Below are 14,472 nucleotides of genomic sequence, written 5' to 3' on the forward strand. Positions count from 1 at the left end.
TATTTTTATTTAAGCTTTGTAACAGCATATGAGATAAGTGAAGAAACTGTTACTCTTTTCTCACAGAAGAAATGGATCTGCAGAGCGTCGAATAACTTCTCTGAGGTATCCTCAATGGGGAAATCAAAGTGAAAATTTTATGAATGTCATAGGTTGATTAACTATAATCTCTCTGTGCGTCTACGTACGTACGTATACGAGTGTGTTTACATAAATAAATAAGTTTTCCCCATGATACCAAGCCAAGTACTTTTTAACTATTTGCTTAATCAGATTGCAAACGTCCCAGCTTTCTGTCTAGTTTTAGTAGACAGAAGTTTATAGTCCTGTGTTTCTTCACTGAGGCAACCAAAATGCTCTAAAACTCGATTTCTGGACCCTGCTCTACACATAACTAAATCAGAGTATCTGACCTTCGGACCTAGGAATTTGCATTTTAACAGGCTTCCCAGATCACTTTTATTCACACTAAAATTCGAGAACTATAGCATTGAAGACGTATAGCAGCTCTATTTAGAAAGAGCCAGATAATGTGTAACGATAAGTAGGTGAGGTCAGGCCATCTCCTACAAATTCTGAAAGCATCTGAAGGAAGTCTATAAATCTACTAATCAGAGGCGTTTACTGTTAGAATTCATAAACAAGGGTTTGATGAATATGACATTATAATAATTACAGAAGATTAATTAGTCCCAGGGAAAAAGAAGATAAGAATCCAGGCATATTGAAATACTTAGAAGGTAACAAAGAATCAATGTGAAATAGAGAGAGTGGATCTTAAATAAGATATATTTACTTGCTGGCATTTTTCACCAATCTGGTCACATAAGAGGTAAAAGTTCACACAAGACTGCCCTAACGGTACAGTTATAGGTCAAAGTGATAAACGTGCTAAAGAACTAAAATGTAAGAATCGACGACTTGGAAAGTAATGAACGTCAGGAAAGTTCAGGAATAGCACTATGACCTCTGAAAAATGATCGAAGTGTTTTTGGTCTAAGCACAGATCCTAAGCCAACGCATGGCTGGACATCCTGCCCAGCGTCCAGGAGTGACGCCCGCAGGGTCTCCTCTTTCCAAATCATAAGGAGTTCTAGATTTTAAGGGCACCAACATTATGCCCCCAGAAGACCATACAATAAATATGTTTTTTAAACTGAGGAATTCTTTTGACTCTGATCTAGTCTTCTCTCTGCACAAGCAGAATACTAGCATTCATTTCTTTCACTTATTTATGGTGGGCAGTTTCCATTTCTGAATGCCACTTTATTTTTTAGATAATTTACTTAATCAGTGTTCAGTTATATCTGAATCCAACATTCCCAACCGGATTCTCACACTTTTCATTGAGGACTAGTTAATGGCTTCAGAAGTTCCACTGAAAAGATTTAAAAGCTCTCGCTGTCATTCTCTGAAAGGGTGAAGAAGAGCTAATCCCATTATTATTCAAGTAAAAAGGAATGAGAAGTGGACAAAATGAGGCTACTGCCTTAATAACTGTGCTATAATTTAGGTCCTGTTTATCTAGCAAAAACAATTTCAGTGTAGCCAAAACAAGTCATTAAGAGGAAAAACAGACACTCTTCAAATGGTAAAGACATACAGTTAGCTTCCTGTCTCAAAATGAAAATAGAGTGGAAGGTTTTGCTCCTAAATTTTTAATTTTATTTTACATTTGACAAAAATGTCAAATAAATTTAGAAATGGCTCCTTTACCAAAAGAATATACCATGCTTATTTCAAAAGATGAATTAATTTATAACTAAATTCTCAGTTTGTAATTTATGTTTTCAAAGAGAAACAACATTCAGATTTTTAAAAAATAATATATTCAAAGATATCTCAAACTCTCAAAGGGTTCAGTAATGGCAGCCTTTCTAAAAGATTTATCTATGATATCATTTGACATCCACAAACTAAAAGAAACTTATTCCCAGAAAACAAAGTTGGAGATAACTTTTATTTCTAAACTGTACTCCTAGATTATTTAAAGGCAGGATAATCTGCCTAACATACTCAGAAGAGAAATGTCTGATTTCAGTGAGAGGAGATGACAATATCTCTATTAAGAATTATAACTACAGCAACAAAATATTCTTATTTGACTTAAAACTTTCTATTTTAACAAGTCAAGTTCTATTAAAAACTAGATGGACCAAAAAAAAAAAATTGACTAGATAAACTAAAACCTGTCATTTCCATAAAACCTTGTGAACTGTTGAATTTTAAATTCCTCTGGACTCTGAAATATGCTACCAAACTTCTAGATTATTCAGTACAATTGGACTAGCGCTACAGTCAGATGACATTTGAAATAAGCTAATTTCACAAAGTCATCTCTGGACGCAACAGGCTCAAATTATATTTTGTAACTGAGCACAATTAAAAGATTAAAAAAAGAGATAGTATTTACTTTACATTAGACTTTTCAGAAAATGCAGCGATTGAATAAGAACCTCGAATAAAGATACAGACTGACTGTAAAAAGGTGTAGCTGAACACCTGCCAACACTTTGTGGAAAGTGACAGAACAAATGACGTCAAAGTTGATTCTTTCTCAATTAATGTATTAGTTGCACGTGAAAAAGACTTGAATTTTTATTTTTCTGAAAAATGTACCCTAATTTCAGAGACCTTTCTAAAGTTCACACCACAGTGATCTTGGTGGTGGCTTTGGTTATTTTCAGTTGGAAGTGAGCTAAAAATAATTATCTAGGACTCATGCTGAACGTGGGATTTCCTACCATGAAAGGCACAGGCAAATTCAGCCCCTTATCTGACACGCGGCAGAGAATATTTTTAAAGTAATAAAAGTACAAACATTAAAAATGTAAGTTCACAGACCAGTGAACAGGCTATTTCTTTTCTTCTCTATAGAAGTTTACTTCAATGGGTTTAATCACTAGCTCAACCTCAGGAGATTAGGGGGATAAATATTTCAGTTTAAAATCATTTCTTTCTTTTCTATCCATTTATTCCGCCAGTTAGCGCCTACCGCAAGCAAGGCACTGGGCTGAAATTTTCTAAAGCAAATAACTTATGGCTGACACAAGGAGGCCAAAAATGTTGATTCCTTTTATAATGAGAACCGTTGTGATGTGAATCTGACTTCTTCAGTTCTTGAGCCTAGAAAGCAAACGTTCAAGGAAGCCTAGGCAACTCAGGGTGCCTCTCCCAACTTCCTGGGAGACTGCTGCTGAGTCGGGACCCCAAAATACTAACTCCCAAACAAGGGGATGTTTCATATCACAAGGAGTAGCACTGCCTCCTGAAGACCATTTCCTAAGCGGACCTGTTAATTCCATCCTCTAAAATACTTAGTTTAAAAACAAAAACGATTTCCTTTCTCTGTGCTCAAGCTAGTTTAACAATGTCCAAAGGAGGCTGACTTCACAGGAGTCACCACAAAATAAAACATCCCCCCCCAAATAATACTGCTCTGACTTCAAACTTCCATTAGGTTTATTTAAGTGGATTATACCTGAAGAGGAGGAAACACCTGCCACAGACATAGCATAAATATTCAGTTATTTCAACTTACTTCAGAAGGTGGAAAATTTCTATTAAAATCCTATTAAATCAAAACCACAAGCTTCTTGCATAAAATTATTTCAATATTCTGACACGGTACTGCGGGGTGTAGGGGATAGAAAGGCATTCCTTAAATTTTTAAACACACTCTGACTGAGAAGAATCTATTATGTTAAAAAAAAAAACATGAAATAAAATGCATTTCTTGGAAAAAAATATATACATACACACACATACAGTACATTGTCAGAAGAGAAGACTGGCCAAAAAAAAAATTACAAGACCAAACTCTACGTTAATTTAAAGCAATTTCAAAATTAGCCAGGGCAAATGACTAGTTACTTTCAAATACAAACTCTTTCAAGTAACAGTTATGATTACTATGGCATTTTACTCTCCAGCTAGCTACTTCAAGAAGTCTAAATTAATCCAGCTTCACCAGGAGTGAGATTGAGTCCACATTATTTCACTTTAGACAAATGTGCTTCTTTGTATATCTAGATTCTATCACCTTTGCTCTTTCTAGATTATTTCCTAAGTGATATGTAAAAAACTATGTATCTCACTATTTTTATTCTCTAATGCAAAGGTACATAACAGATCTTGCTTTAAAAGGGAGAAATTTATGAATCAAAAGTCATCATAAAGTCATTTATAAGTTTTGATTTCTAAATCAAAAGTCATGATAAACATCACAGATATAAACCAATATACGCAAAATAAATGCATACTTTAAAAAATAATTCTATACATCTGTGTATATAAAGGAACATGCTATATTTAAAAATTGTTTTCTCATCACTTCTCGATGCAATATTGGAACTATGACTACAGTTCTGAATTCATAGAGCTTGGGGAAAGGAGATGGAGGGAAGTTGACATTTAAAAGTTCTTCTTTTCCATCTGTACATTTTTTTGAGTTTACCCGGCAGTTTGAAATCACACAGAGCTTCAAAAGCCACCTAATCTCAATTCCTACTTTAGAAATTCCACACTATCAAAATCTCCAGTCCTCTCTATACACAAAATGGAAGCATTTTCCTTTTGTATATCCATGAGAGTGGTGTTTACATAAGCAATAGTGAGGAATCATCAGCCCTTTACAGACACTGTTAGAATTTTCATCCATTAAAGCTACTAGCCAGTTTGCGGCTTTAGTTTCCTAAGTTACCAAGATACGACCTGCATTACAAACATAAGCACTTTCATTTCTAAAGAGACATTAGATAACCCAATTACAGACTGATCACCATGAACAAGGCTGATCACGTGTTCACACTGTATCTATAAGCCATCCCTGTTAACTAATCACACTTCGAAAAGCAAATTCATAATTAGCTGGAAAACCTGATTCTGTGTTACAAATCAAGTTAACAAAAAGCTTCCGTATTTAAGGGCTCTGTTAAACTCCCGCTCCAATTAAAATCAACATATTTTAAAATAGGTGCAATAATGAGAAACGAAGAAAAGAGGGAAAACAGACTGACGTGCCAACTATTAGAGTGGTAAGTGGTACAAAAATGAGCTATCAAGACTACATACAAATGTGAACAGTTGTATTTTAAGTGATATCATTAAATCTACATGGATTTTCCATTATAACAGAAGAGGTGACATTAGTATTCAAGCACTTCACCTCTTTAAAAATGTCCCAAAAGGTAGCCATTAGCCACATGTGTCTACCTAGTACTTGAAATGTGGCTGCACCAGACTGAGATGTGCTGTAAGTGGAAAACACACACCACATATTTAGACTTTGGCACAAAAAGCAGAAAACAAAATACCTTGCTTTTTTATGTTGATTTTCTGTTGACAGGATATAATGGATTAAGTTAAACAGTATTATCATGCATTTCACCTGTTTTTTTTTTTTTACTTTTTTATAAGGCTACTAGAAAATATAAAATTCAGTACTTTGTTATATTTCTATTGGACAGCGCTTATCTATAATGTTTACAGGACTGTTTTCATCAAAGCCACTGGGTGACACTGTTTCTCCACTAAATTGATGCAACCAAAGCAATTTCCTGGCAGAGGAAAAAGTCTTACACATACACGTACACACACACCAACGGACATCATGTGCTCTTATAACTATTCATATTCTTAGGATGAAAAAACATGAATACCTGTAAGTAACTTCATCACTATCTTAGCAGGACTGGCAACACTTAAAATCTGTAATAATCCTTCCGATTCCTCAATAATCAATGACAGCTCTAATCAAATCAAACAGACAGAAGCTGTTTCGTTTGTGACTTTTCCCAAATAGCTTTCCGTCTTCTAAATGGTAATGTTCTTCATGACTTCTAATATCACACCCTATTTACTTACATTTTAACAGATTCCTACAGAAACCATGCAAAATAATTTAGGTGAACAAAAACCACCAGCTGTTTCTGCTAACAAAGAAATGCTTTACCCACGTGCAGATGACTTCTCAGACTGAAGTCTGAAATCCTGAACATTTTTAAATCAATTTATTGAAAAACTAAAAGGAAAACCAAAATCAATATTTACACCACCATCACACACTCTTCTTTGATGAGATAAAGAGTCTACAAAGTAGGACTCTGCAATGCAACTGGCATTCATTTCTGGGACAAAGTCCTGATTAATACATTCTGAAGGCTGCCTGGTAGGTGACCAGAAAATTCACTGTAAGGGCTCGAAAGAGTTTTGTGATATGTGTCCTCTGAATGGGTTTTACTCAATCTTCTAATTCTGAATGAGAATGTAGAGTTGAAAATTACAAATGAAACGTAGAATGATCTGATTTACTCCTTTCCTACTCTGTTCCCCCAGCGGCAGATTCAAGTCCAAGAGAGAATTGGATAAAAGCCAACATTTTGCCGCTGGCTGCCACATACTTTTAAGGGGCTCTCCCTCAGTTTCCTTTTCTCTAAAATCAGACTAAGTCTAGTCTCCTAACTACAGCCTGCACAGAATTAAGCACTTTAAGATCGCATTACAACAAGTTCCTGACAGCCACAGACTACCTCAGGCTAGGAGAACCATTGTTGTGGTACCTTGAGGTATAACATGTCCTAAATCCTATCATATTTTTACCTGTATTTCAGAAGTCCTATTAGTGTATACTAAATTAATTTCCACTTCAAAGAAACAATTCTCCCTTGTCTTCAAAACCTAAACCTGCTCAAAATCTAAATAAAACATTTATATTTAACCATTATGTATTAAGGACCTTCTGAAAATCTCTGAAAATATCAACATTTTCCTCAGAAAAATGAACAGATGAAGTTTTACATAACATTTCACAGAAGGGATGAACAGTTCTGGATCTAGATTTAAAACCTTCTCTAAACTATTGTATGCATTCCTTCAACGATTAGCTAAGAGGTCATTTAGATATTTTACTGTGATTTCCCCTTTTCTTATGTTGATGTCTCATTACCCTAACTAGGCTCTAAGCTCTGCAGAGCTAAGGTGCTACATCATACCTGTGTGCAATCTGTATGCTTTCTAGCACAAGGCTTAACACATAGACAAAAATATGTTGATACAACTTTTTATAGGTTCACTGACCAAAAACTTTTATGAACAACATTAGCTAAGGATAGCATCTTTTAAAATAGTGTACATTTTGGGTGAACACGTATGACTAATATTTTCAACAACTGCTATCTGACAGATCTTTCTCTGAACTACAACTTCTGCATATCTTTAAGCTTTTTCCCCCCAGAGATCAAACCTGTGTATCTTACATTGACAACAGTGCAAACGCACATTCTCAAGTGCAAAGTTAGGACCATTCCCCAGGAAAGCCTTACGGAAAACAAAAACAAACAAACAAAAAATACTCCTTTAAAAAATACTGCCAATAGTAAAAGTATATACTGACAGGTAACTCCTACAAGGATTTAAATTTCTATGTAAAGGAAGTAACGGTCATTTGAATATTAACAGAGCACAGATTTAGGTGCAAAAATATGGAGGTGTCTGACTCTTCTGGCTCATTCTGAATTATTTGATAGAGCTTCGCTGAATGAATGAATGTAGAAAATGAATGTAGAAAATAAACGCAAATTGAGTTTTCAATCTAATATATTTGAGGCTTTTTTTTTTTAAGACACAATTATAAATATCACTCAGAAGAGGAAAGGGAGGCGGAGACTCCATGGAATAGGAGACACATGGCCAATGAAAACGATTCACCAGAAACACGCAGGATTATGTCTAATTTCGCAAAGTTCAAGAAACTTGCCCCATGCAAAAAAGGTTTTCTGAAAAATCCAACTCCCACCCCTAAACCCCAAATAAACTCATTCTTTTGCTAGATTAAATATGCCAAGTTTTCAAGGAAGTCCACATAGACTCTGCTGGGCTGTTACTGGCACAAACCCTATTAATTGAAAATCTTAAAATGTAATATATATTCTAATTTTGAGGCTCATAAACATCCTACTTCAACATAATAAATGAGAACTTATTGAAAAGGGAAGTGAAATTAAATCTGGTGAGGCCTTTATTCACCTAGAGTCCTGAAGAGATTCTTCTCAGAGCTGTATTTCCTAACAGACTACAACAAATTCACACAAATGTCACTACAGATCTAATGAATGTTTTTTCATGCCAGTGTCACTCACCCTTGCCTGCCTGCACCGCCCCCACCTCCAGGCTTTTCAAAATGTATTTCATACACAGAGTCACTGTTCTGGTTGTTTATTTAATTAACATGACAGCCCAGCATACACAGCATTTCTTTCAGTTCTACAGTTTTAACTTTTTTACACTTTAGGCTCAATACAGAAAGAGTAAAATTACTGTTTGCCTCCTTCCAACCTCTGTAAATTTATATAGATTCACTAACTCTTTCTGTCAAAACAGTTTTTCAGTATGCCTTAAACGTCTATATTCACAAAGTAAAAATCACAATTTTGTCCCTACACACCAAAAAATTCTTTTCCCTCACCTTTCCCAAGAGATGAGAAAATCTTGTTTTTCCTTTTCAGGGTTTTCAAAATTTGGCATTAATTAATTTTAATTCTGTCAGCAGGCCATAAATAATCAATATTGTTCTTTGTATAGCCATGAGCAGAGGTATACTCCTGAAATGTGATAGAAGCTACAATTGAATTAAAAACCCATGGTTGTTCTGGAAACTTATTCAATTTGAGAAATGTTATAGTATCCTGAAATATATTTTGGAGTTTAAAGGACAATACATTCTGTATTTTCAGAAGCAATCTATACTGTAAATGCAAGTAAGTTATACTTTTTACCAGTGATGTAAGAAGGCCTACCGTATGCCTACCGTTGAAAACTACACCTACTCCTACATTCTGCTACTTTTGTTTTGTTGTTGGCTTTTTTGCTTGAAAATACCTTTCTTACATCACTGATGAAAAACTTGCTTCTACTTTTGATAACCAACCACTAGACTCTCACAAAAACTACTACATTCCTACACAAATCTGCTAAAGGTGTTTAATTGAGAGCTGTAAGGACTTATGTCTGGGAAACTCCTTTGATTTTTAATTACACAATGTGAAGTATATAGCTGTACATTTCTGACCGATACTGTACCCAACACAGAGAATTTTGTCATGAAATGGTAAAACTGCATTAACAGTGAGAGGCGTACGGCTTGTGTTTATCTTATGTGAAACCATAGGCAAAGATATTAAATTCTTCTTAATATGTAACTAAAATAAAATTGCATTGGTTTGGAATCTTTCTTAAATCAATGTGCATGGTGGTCCCAGTAATTAGAGGGGAATGTCTGGCCAACTGCATTCTTTGATGTATAAGGAGAATAGAGAGACATCCCTTCAAATACAATTTCCAAGTGTTAAAAATTGCTAAATTAAAATTTTATGTTTAAAACTAACATATTCATTAATCATGCATAATATCTAATAATTCAAGAAATTCTAAGGACCTTAGAGTTCAGAGGGCACAGTGATACCTGCTCAGGGATGTGAACATCTGCTCAGGAAAGATACATACACCTTAATGGAACCATCTGCCTTCTTAACCAAAATAGTACAGTTTGACTCACTGTTCTACAAAATCTTGAGGATACTGGGCTGGTAGGATTGAACTAAAAGCCATGCAAATGTTACCAACTTTGTTCTTTCCTGAAGTAGATACCTTCACTTGCATCTCACAGACACACCCCATGTCCCATTAATTCTGGGACTGAAGACTAGATCTGTGTCTCCTTTCTTTGGTTGAAGCCATCTTTATGATCAATGCTGCAAAACTCAATTCTGTATGTAATAGCTGATCTACTGTCTTCAGTATGGTTGGGGAAGGGAGAAAGGGAGTGAGAGAGGGAGGGAGGAAGGGAGGGACAGAAATCCATCTGTCATTTGGTTTGCCTTATGAAAATTTTATCATCTATTCTCCTTGACCTTTTAGAATTGAGTCATTGCAGAGAGATAGTTCCCAAGCAAGTGGCCACTATCATTCATCTGGAAAAGAAAAGGCTGGAATTCTCTCACCTTTAAACCTCATAATGAGCAAGGTCCAAATAAATTCTCAAGAGGCCTCTGCCAGCCTCTCTGTGTTTTATGTCCTCACACCTCTACTTAAAATTCACTTGTTGCCTGCGGATTGTCTTAAGAGTAGACGTTCTTTCAGAAAAGAACTCCTCATCAGGTAGCATTCAGGCCAGTGTTACATATGTGGTTTGTAATTATTTTGATTCTTGACTTCATAAAGCATGTGGACGACAGTGGTACACTTTGCACCCTTAATGAGAAGTTTGTTTCCTTGTGATAAAACAGATAAGCCAATTACTATATAGCTCCTGAACTTTTCACACAGGCTAACATATGAGATATTGCCCTGTCTTATAAGATCCTAGTGCATATTAGTTCCCACCCACCCCCAACAAGTATGCTTAGTAGCAACTTAAATGGGTCATATAGAAAAACTTGCCTTAAGTTAACACGTACACACTCACCCGTGCCCTCATTAAAACTTCCAGTAAATAAATTTCTGCTAAATGTAACCTTGTTTTCCCATCAACCATAAGAGAAGAGTCTTCATAAACACAGGCTTTAAAAAAAACAGCAGCCAAGAAAACTGACCAAAACAGATTACAAATATACATTTTCAACAGAAGTCATCAGCAAAACACGTAAAAATGCAAAGCTCAGTTACTTCCTTACAAGTCTGCAGATTATTCAAATCCTCCATTTATCAATTCAAACCAGAGGAAACCAATAAAAATCTACCGGTTAATTAACGCAGCTGGTTAACTCCCCTAAACAACCTCCTATCTTAAATCCACCCTTAACTCCTGAACTTCTAAATGTTACTATGAAATTTCAGAAATTTAATTTCAGAGGCTAAACGATATTAATTTGGAGTCAAGTTATTTATGCTTAAATCACAGATTTGACTTAGAAATTTAGGTTAAATTTTGCAATGATCAGATCACATTTCCTTATAAGTTAAAGCAAAGTGTGTTCAAAAAATATTTAAACTAGCAGTGTTTTCATTTAAAAGACATTCCCTAGGTGACTTTAAAAAGAAATTAAAATGTTTTTTTCCCCTAATTGGTTTACCCTTAAGTAGACAGCTTACTTTATTCTGGTGATGTCCAGATTTCTACCAAAACTGAGTATCAGTCAGTGGCCTGTTTTTAACTTCACTCTTAGAGTAAGCTAAACCCAAGAAATATTTGCTTTATCTAAACGAAAAGCTAAATAAGTACATTTGTTTTAAAATAAACACAGAGACTATGATGCTGTCATCCATTCTGCTAAATAATGTCAAACAATCACATTCTGTGGATTCAACTCCATTTCAGAAACAAACTGGCCACCACACCATATGGTGACTGCTATTTCTTAGAAACACCCAAATGATTATCCACAGAATAACCTAAAAAGAAAAAGCTTAGTATATCTTAGGATACTCTCTCACTCCCTAAAGTCCTAATAGTACCACAGGTAGGCATAAGTTTAAATGGGAAAAGTGTAAATTTCCACTTGCTGTACATAACCAGCTCTCTGCCATCCCTACCCCCAAGTGTCAAATCAGCTTGGAGTAGAGAGGCAAACACTGAGGTACTTCTTCTCAGATACAATCTGCTTTTAAAATTGGGATTTGTTCTTTTATGTCCTTTATAGCAACTATACTCCATGGTCTCAAAACACTTAATGATAATAAAGAAATTGGTCCCCATAATTCACTAAACTTTTATTTGGTATAACTTCACTCATAATTCTAGATTCTTCCTCCTCCTTCCTGAAAGACTGATAATACCAGCAATTTAGAAATACTCCCCTGAATTAATGTTTCCTGTATAAATCCATTTGAATTTCTAAATATTCACTTAAGCATGTAGATAACTCAAGAGATACGTTTTCTGAAGTTGATACTAACAGCGCAGTCCATGATTCTGGCAAATTCTTAAGTTCAGACATATTGTTCCCCAAAGTGAAGTTTATGATGATAATACAAAACACATGAGCATGTAATAATGTATGTCCCCAAATCACACTTCAAAACAAACTGGGCACCACCAAACGCAGTCTCTTCAAGTAAAACGTACTGCAAGACGAGAACGCGTATCAGCACCTCACCTTCAAGCATTCCTTGCTTTAATTGTAAAATATTTTTACTGACGTCCATAAACGTTTACCTGTCCCTTTAGAAGAAATTTTATAAAAAGAAACAGAAAGAAATCTAGTAAAATCCTCGTTTTAAAAATCACCCATCGCTTAAAACAATAATTAAACTTAATTTGAACATTTCTGCTAAAGGAGGAAAGCATGAGGGCAAGCCATACGCAGGTGTAGCAGATCTAAAAAGTTGGCCCAGCTGTGGAAGACCCCGCAAAGCTCATCTAGTTTTACTACTTATTCGGGTTCCTGTTGTTCAGGTTATAAAATACTGTGTGAGAGGGGGAGAAAAACCCGCTAGTTTCCAACTAAGTCTGAAGTTAGAGCAGTTTTCTGGTCTATCTTTCCTTCTGTTCCCAGCGCTCAAATTCCCTCCACTTTGTGGCGGATCCCAGGGGTTTCAACTTTTCCCGAGAGGTGAGTGAGAGGGGCTGCCAGCGCTTACCTGTTCCCTCGGGATGCAGGGCAGGGAGGTCCTCCGATGGGACTTGCTGCTGCAGCCCGACATCTCGGCGGACACCACGGAGCTGGACCGCCTCCTCCTCTTAAACACCGGGATCTCTTCCTTGGTCCCAGCGATCAGCTGGGACCCGAAATGCTCCCTCGGAGCCGCCCCCGTGGACTGTGGCAAGATTTGCTCCACGTACCTGGCCAGGAGGATCCCCAGCACTCCGGCCAAGTACGCCAGGTAAGGTCTCCAGGCGACCTTGAACCTCTCTAGGGAAATGAGGGCCACGGTCCTGACCGCGCTAGTCAAGGCGATCATGAGGACGCCCAACCTCAGCCTCAGTACCAGCCATGTCGCGGCGGCCAAGCAGCTGAGCACCACCCCCGCGGCGGGGAGCGAGAGTAAGTGATCCTCCCCGACGCCCAGCCCAATCTGGACGAGCGCTTCCCCCCCGCAGCAGGCGGCCAGCAGCGTGACGGCCAGAGGCAGGCGCACCCCGGCGCGCTGGAGGTACAAGCCCATCCAGAAGAAGGCACACAGGAGACTGAAGAGCAGCGCCGAGGGCTGCAGCCAGGGGCCGAGCGGCGCGCCGCCCCCGGGAGCACCTCCCCGAGGCCCCGGGAAGACGCCCCCTTCTGCTCCGGGGGCCGCTTCCTCCTCCTCCTCCAACGCCGCCGCCGCCGCCGCCTCCTCACTCCGCTCCAGGTCACAGCCAATCTCTCCGCGGACCAGCCTCACCAGCAACGCCAGCAGAAAGGACAGGGAGCCCGCGCACAGCGCCGAGGAAAGTTTCTGCGAGCGCCGGAGTAGCCGCAGCACCAGGGCGCCCCAGCAGCCGCGGCAGCCCGGGCCCCGGGGCGATGAGGGGGCCGGCCTCGCCTCTGCGTGGCCGGGCTTGGCCCCGACTCGGGCGGCCTCGCCCGGCACGGCCATGGTGCGCCCTCTTCGCGGAGTCCCCGAGGTCCCCCCGACGCCCCCACCCAGCCACACACACACACACACACACACACGCACGCACGCACGCTCGCTTGCTTGCTCTCCTCCCAATCCCACCCTCGGAATCCCTCCTTCTTCTCCCAGACCCGCGAGCACTGAAAGTTTCCGCTTTCGAATAACTCCTGGAAAAGGCTAGATGCTCCAGAGAGGAGCCTTCAAGTGAAAAGCTAGCACAGGCAGAAACGATCAGACTTCCTCTTCTTCTCTCTTGGAAAAGCTTGCAAAATTCTCCGCTCCACCCCCACCCCCCGACTTCTGTCCTCCGGGGTCTCTTCGGACTTCAGGGTTTTAAAGATTGCCCGAGGCGTCCTGCGCGCGGGGTCCGCAGCCGCTGATGGAGCCGGGGGCGCAGGGCGAGCTCGGGGCCATCCCGGGCGCTGCTGCGCGCGGGGCCCGCGGCAGATGGAGGTCCCCCTTTTCTTCCTTCCTGCAGCTCTTTCTCTATCACTCTTTCTTTCTCCTCGGCCGATCCTCCCCGGCCCGGCCCCAGGAAGCGAACCGCCATTCCCTGGGGCAGAAAGCACAGCCTCCCCAGCGTCTGTAGGTCCAGTTCATGGCCAAGGGTGGAGAAAATAGAAAAGGGGGTGAGAAATAACCAAGAAGTTCTTAAGTCCCGTCGGAGAGAGACCTAGTCCGAGAGACAAGCGGCTGCCGCAAGGGAAAGGAGGGAGGGCGAGCGAGCTGGAGAGGAAGGGAGGGTGAGAGGAACGGGAGGGTGAGAAGGGAGAAGGAGATTTGCTCTCTCTCTCGCTCTTTTTTTTTTTTTTTTTTTTCCTTCTTTTTGGTGCGAGGTTGGTGGTGATTTGCAATTTTGCAGAAGGGAAGCGAGTGGAGACGACTAGTTACAACTGTATAAAAAGCAGACAGCTGGACTGATCTGCAATCCCGCTTGCTTTC

At 39.1% G+C, this 14,472-nt stretch overlaps 1 protein-coding gene across 2 annotated transcripts in view; it reads right to left on the bottom strand.

The window, feature by feature from the left end:
• Window positions 1-13,512, bottom strand: part of PDE3A (phosphodiesterase 3A) — a 300,679-nt gene extending 287,167 nt beyond the window's left edge. For both annotated transcript variants that reach the window (XM_065887140.1, XM_065887139.1), the window contains exon 1: window positions 12,577-13,512. In XM_065887140.1, the coding sequence (XP_065743212.1) occupies window positions 12,577-13,512 (936 nt within the window). The remainder of the gene's footprint in view (window positions 1-12,576) is intronic.
• Between the last annotated feature and the right edge of the window lie 960 nt (window positions 13,513-14,472).

This window comes from Phocoena phocoena, chromosome 11 (assembly GCF_963924675.1).
Source record: "Phocoena phocoena chromosome 11, mPhoPho1.1, whole genome shotgun sequence".
Classification (NCBI taxonomy): Eukaryota; Metazoa; Chordata; class Mammalia; order Artiodactyla; family Phocoenidae; genus Phocoena; species Phocoena phocoena.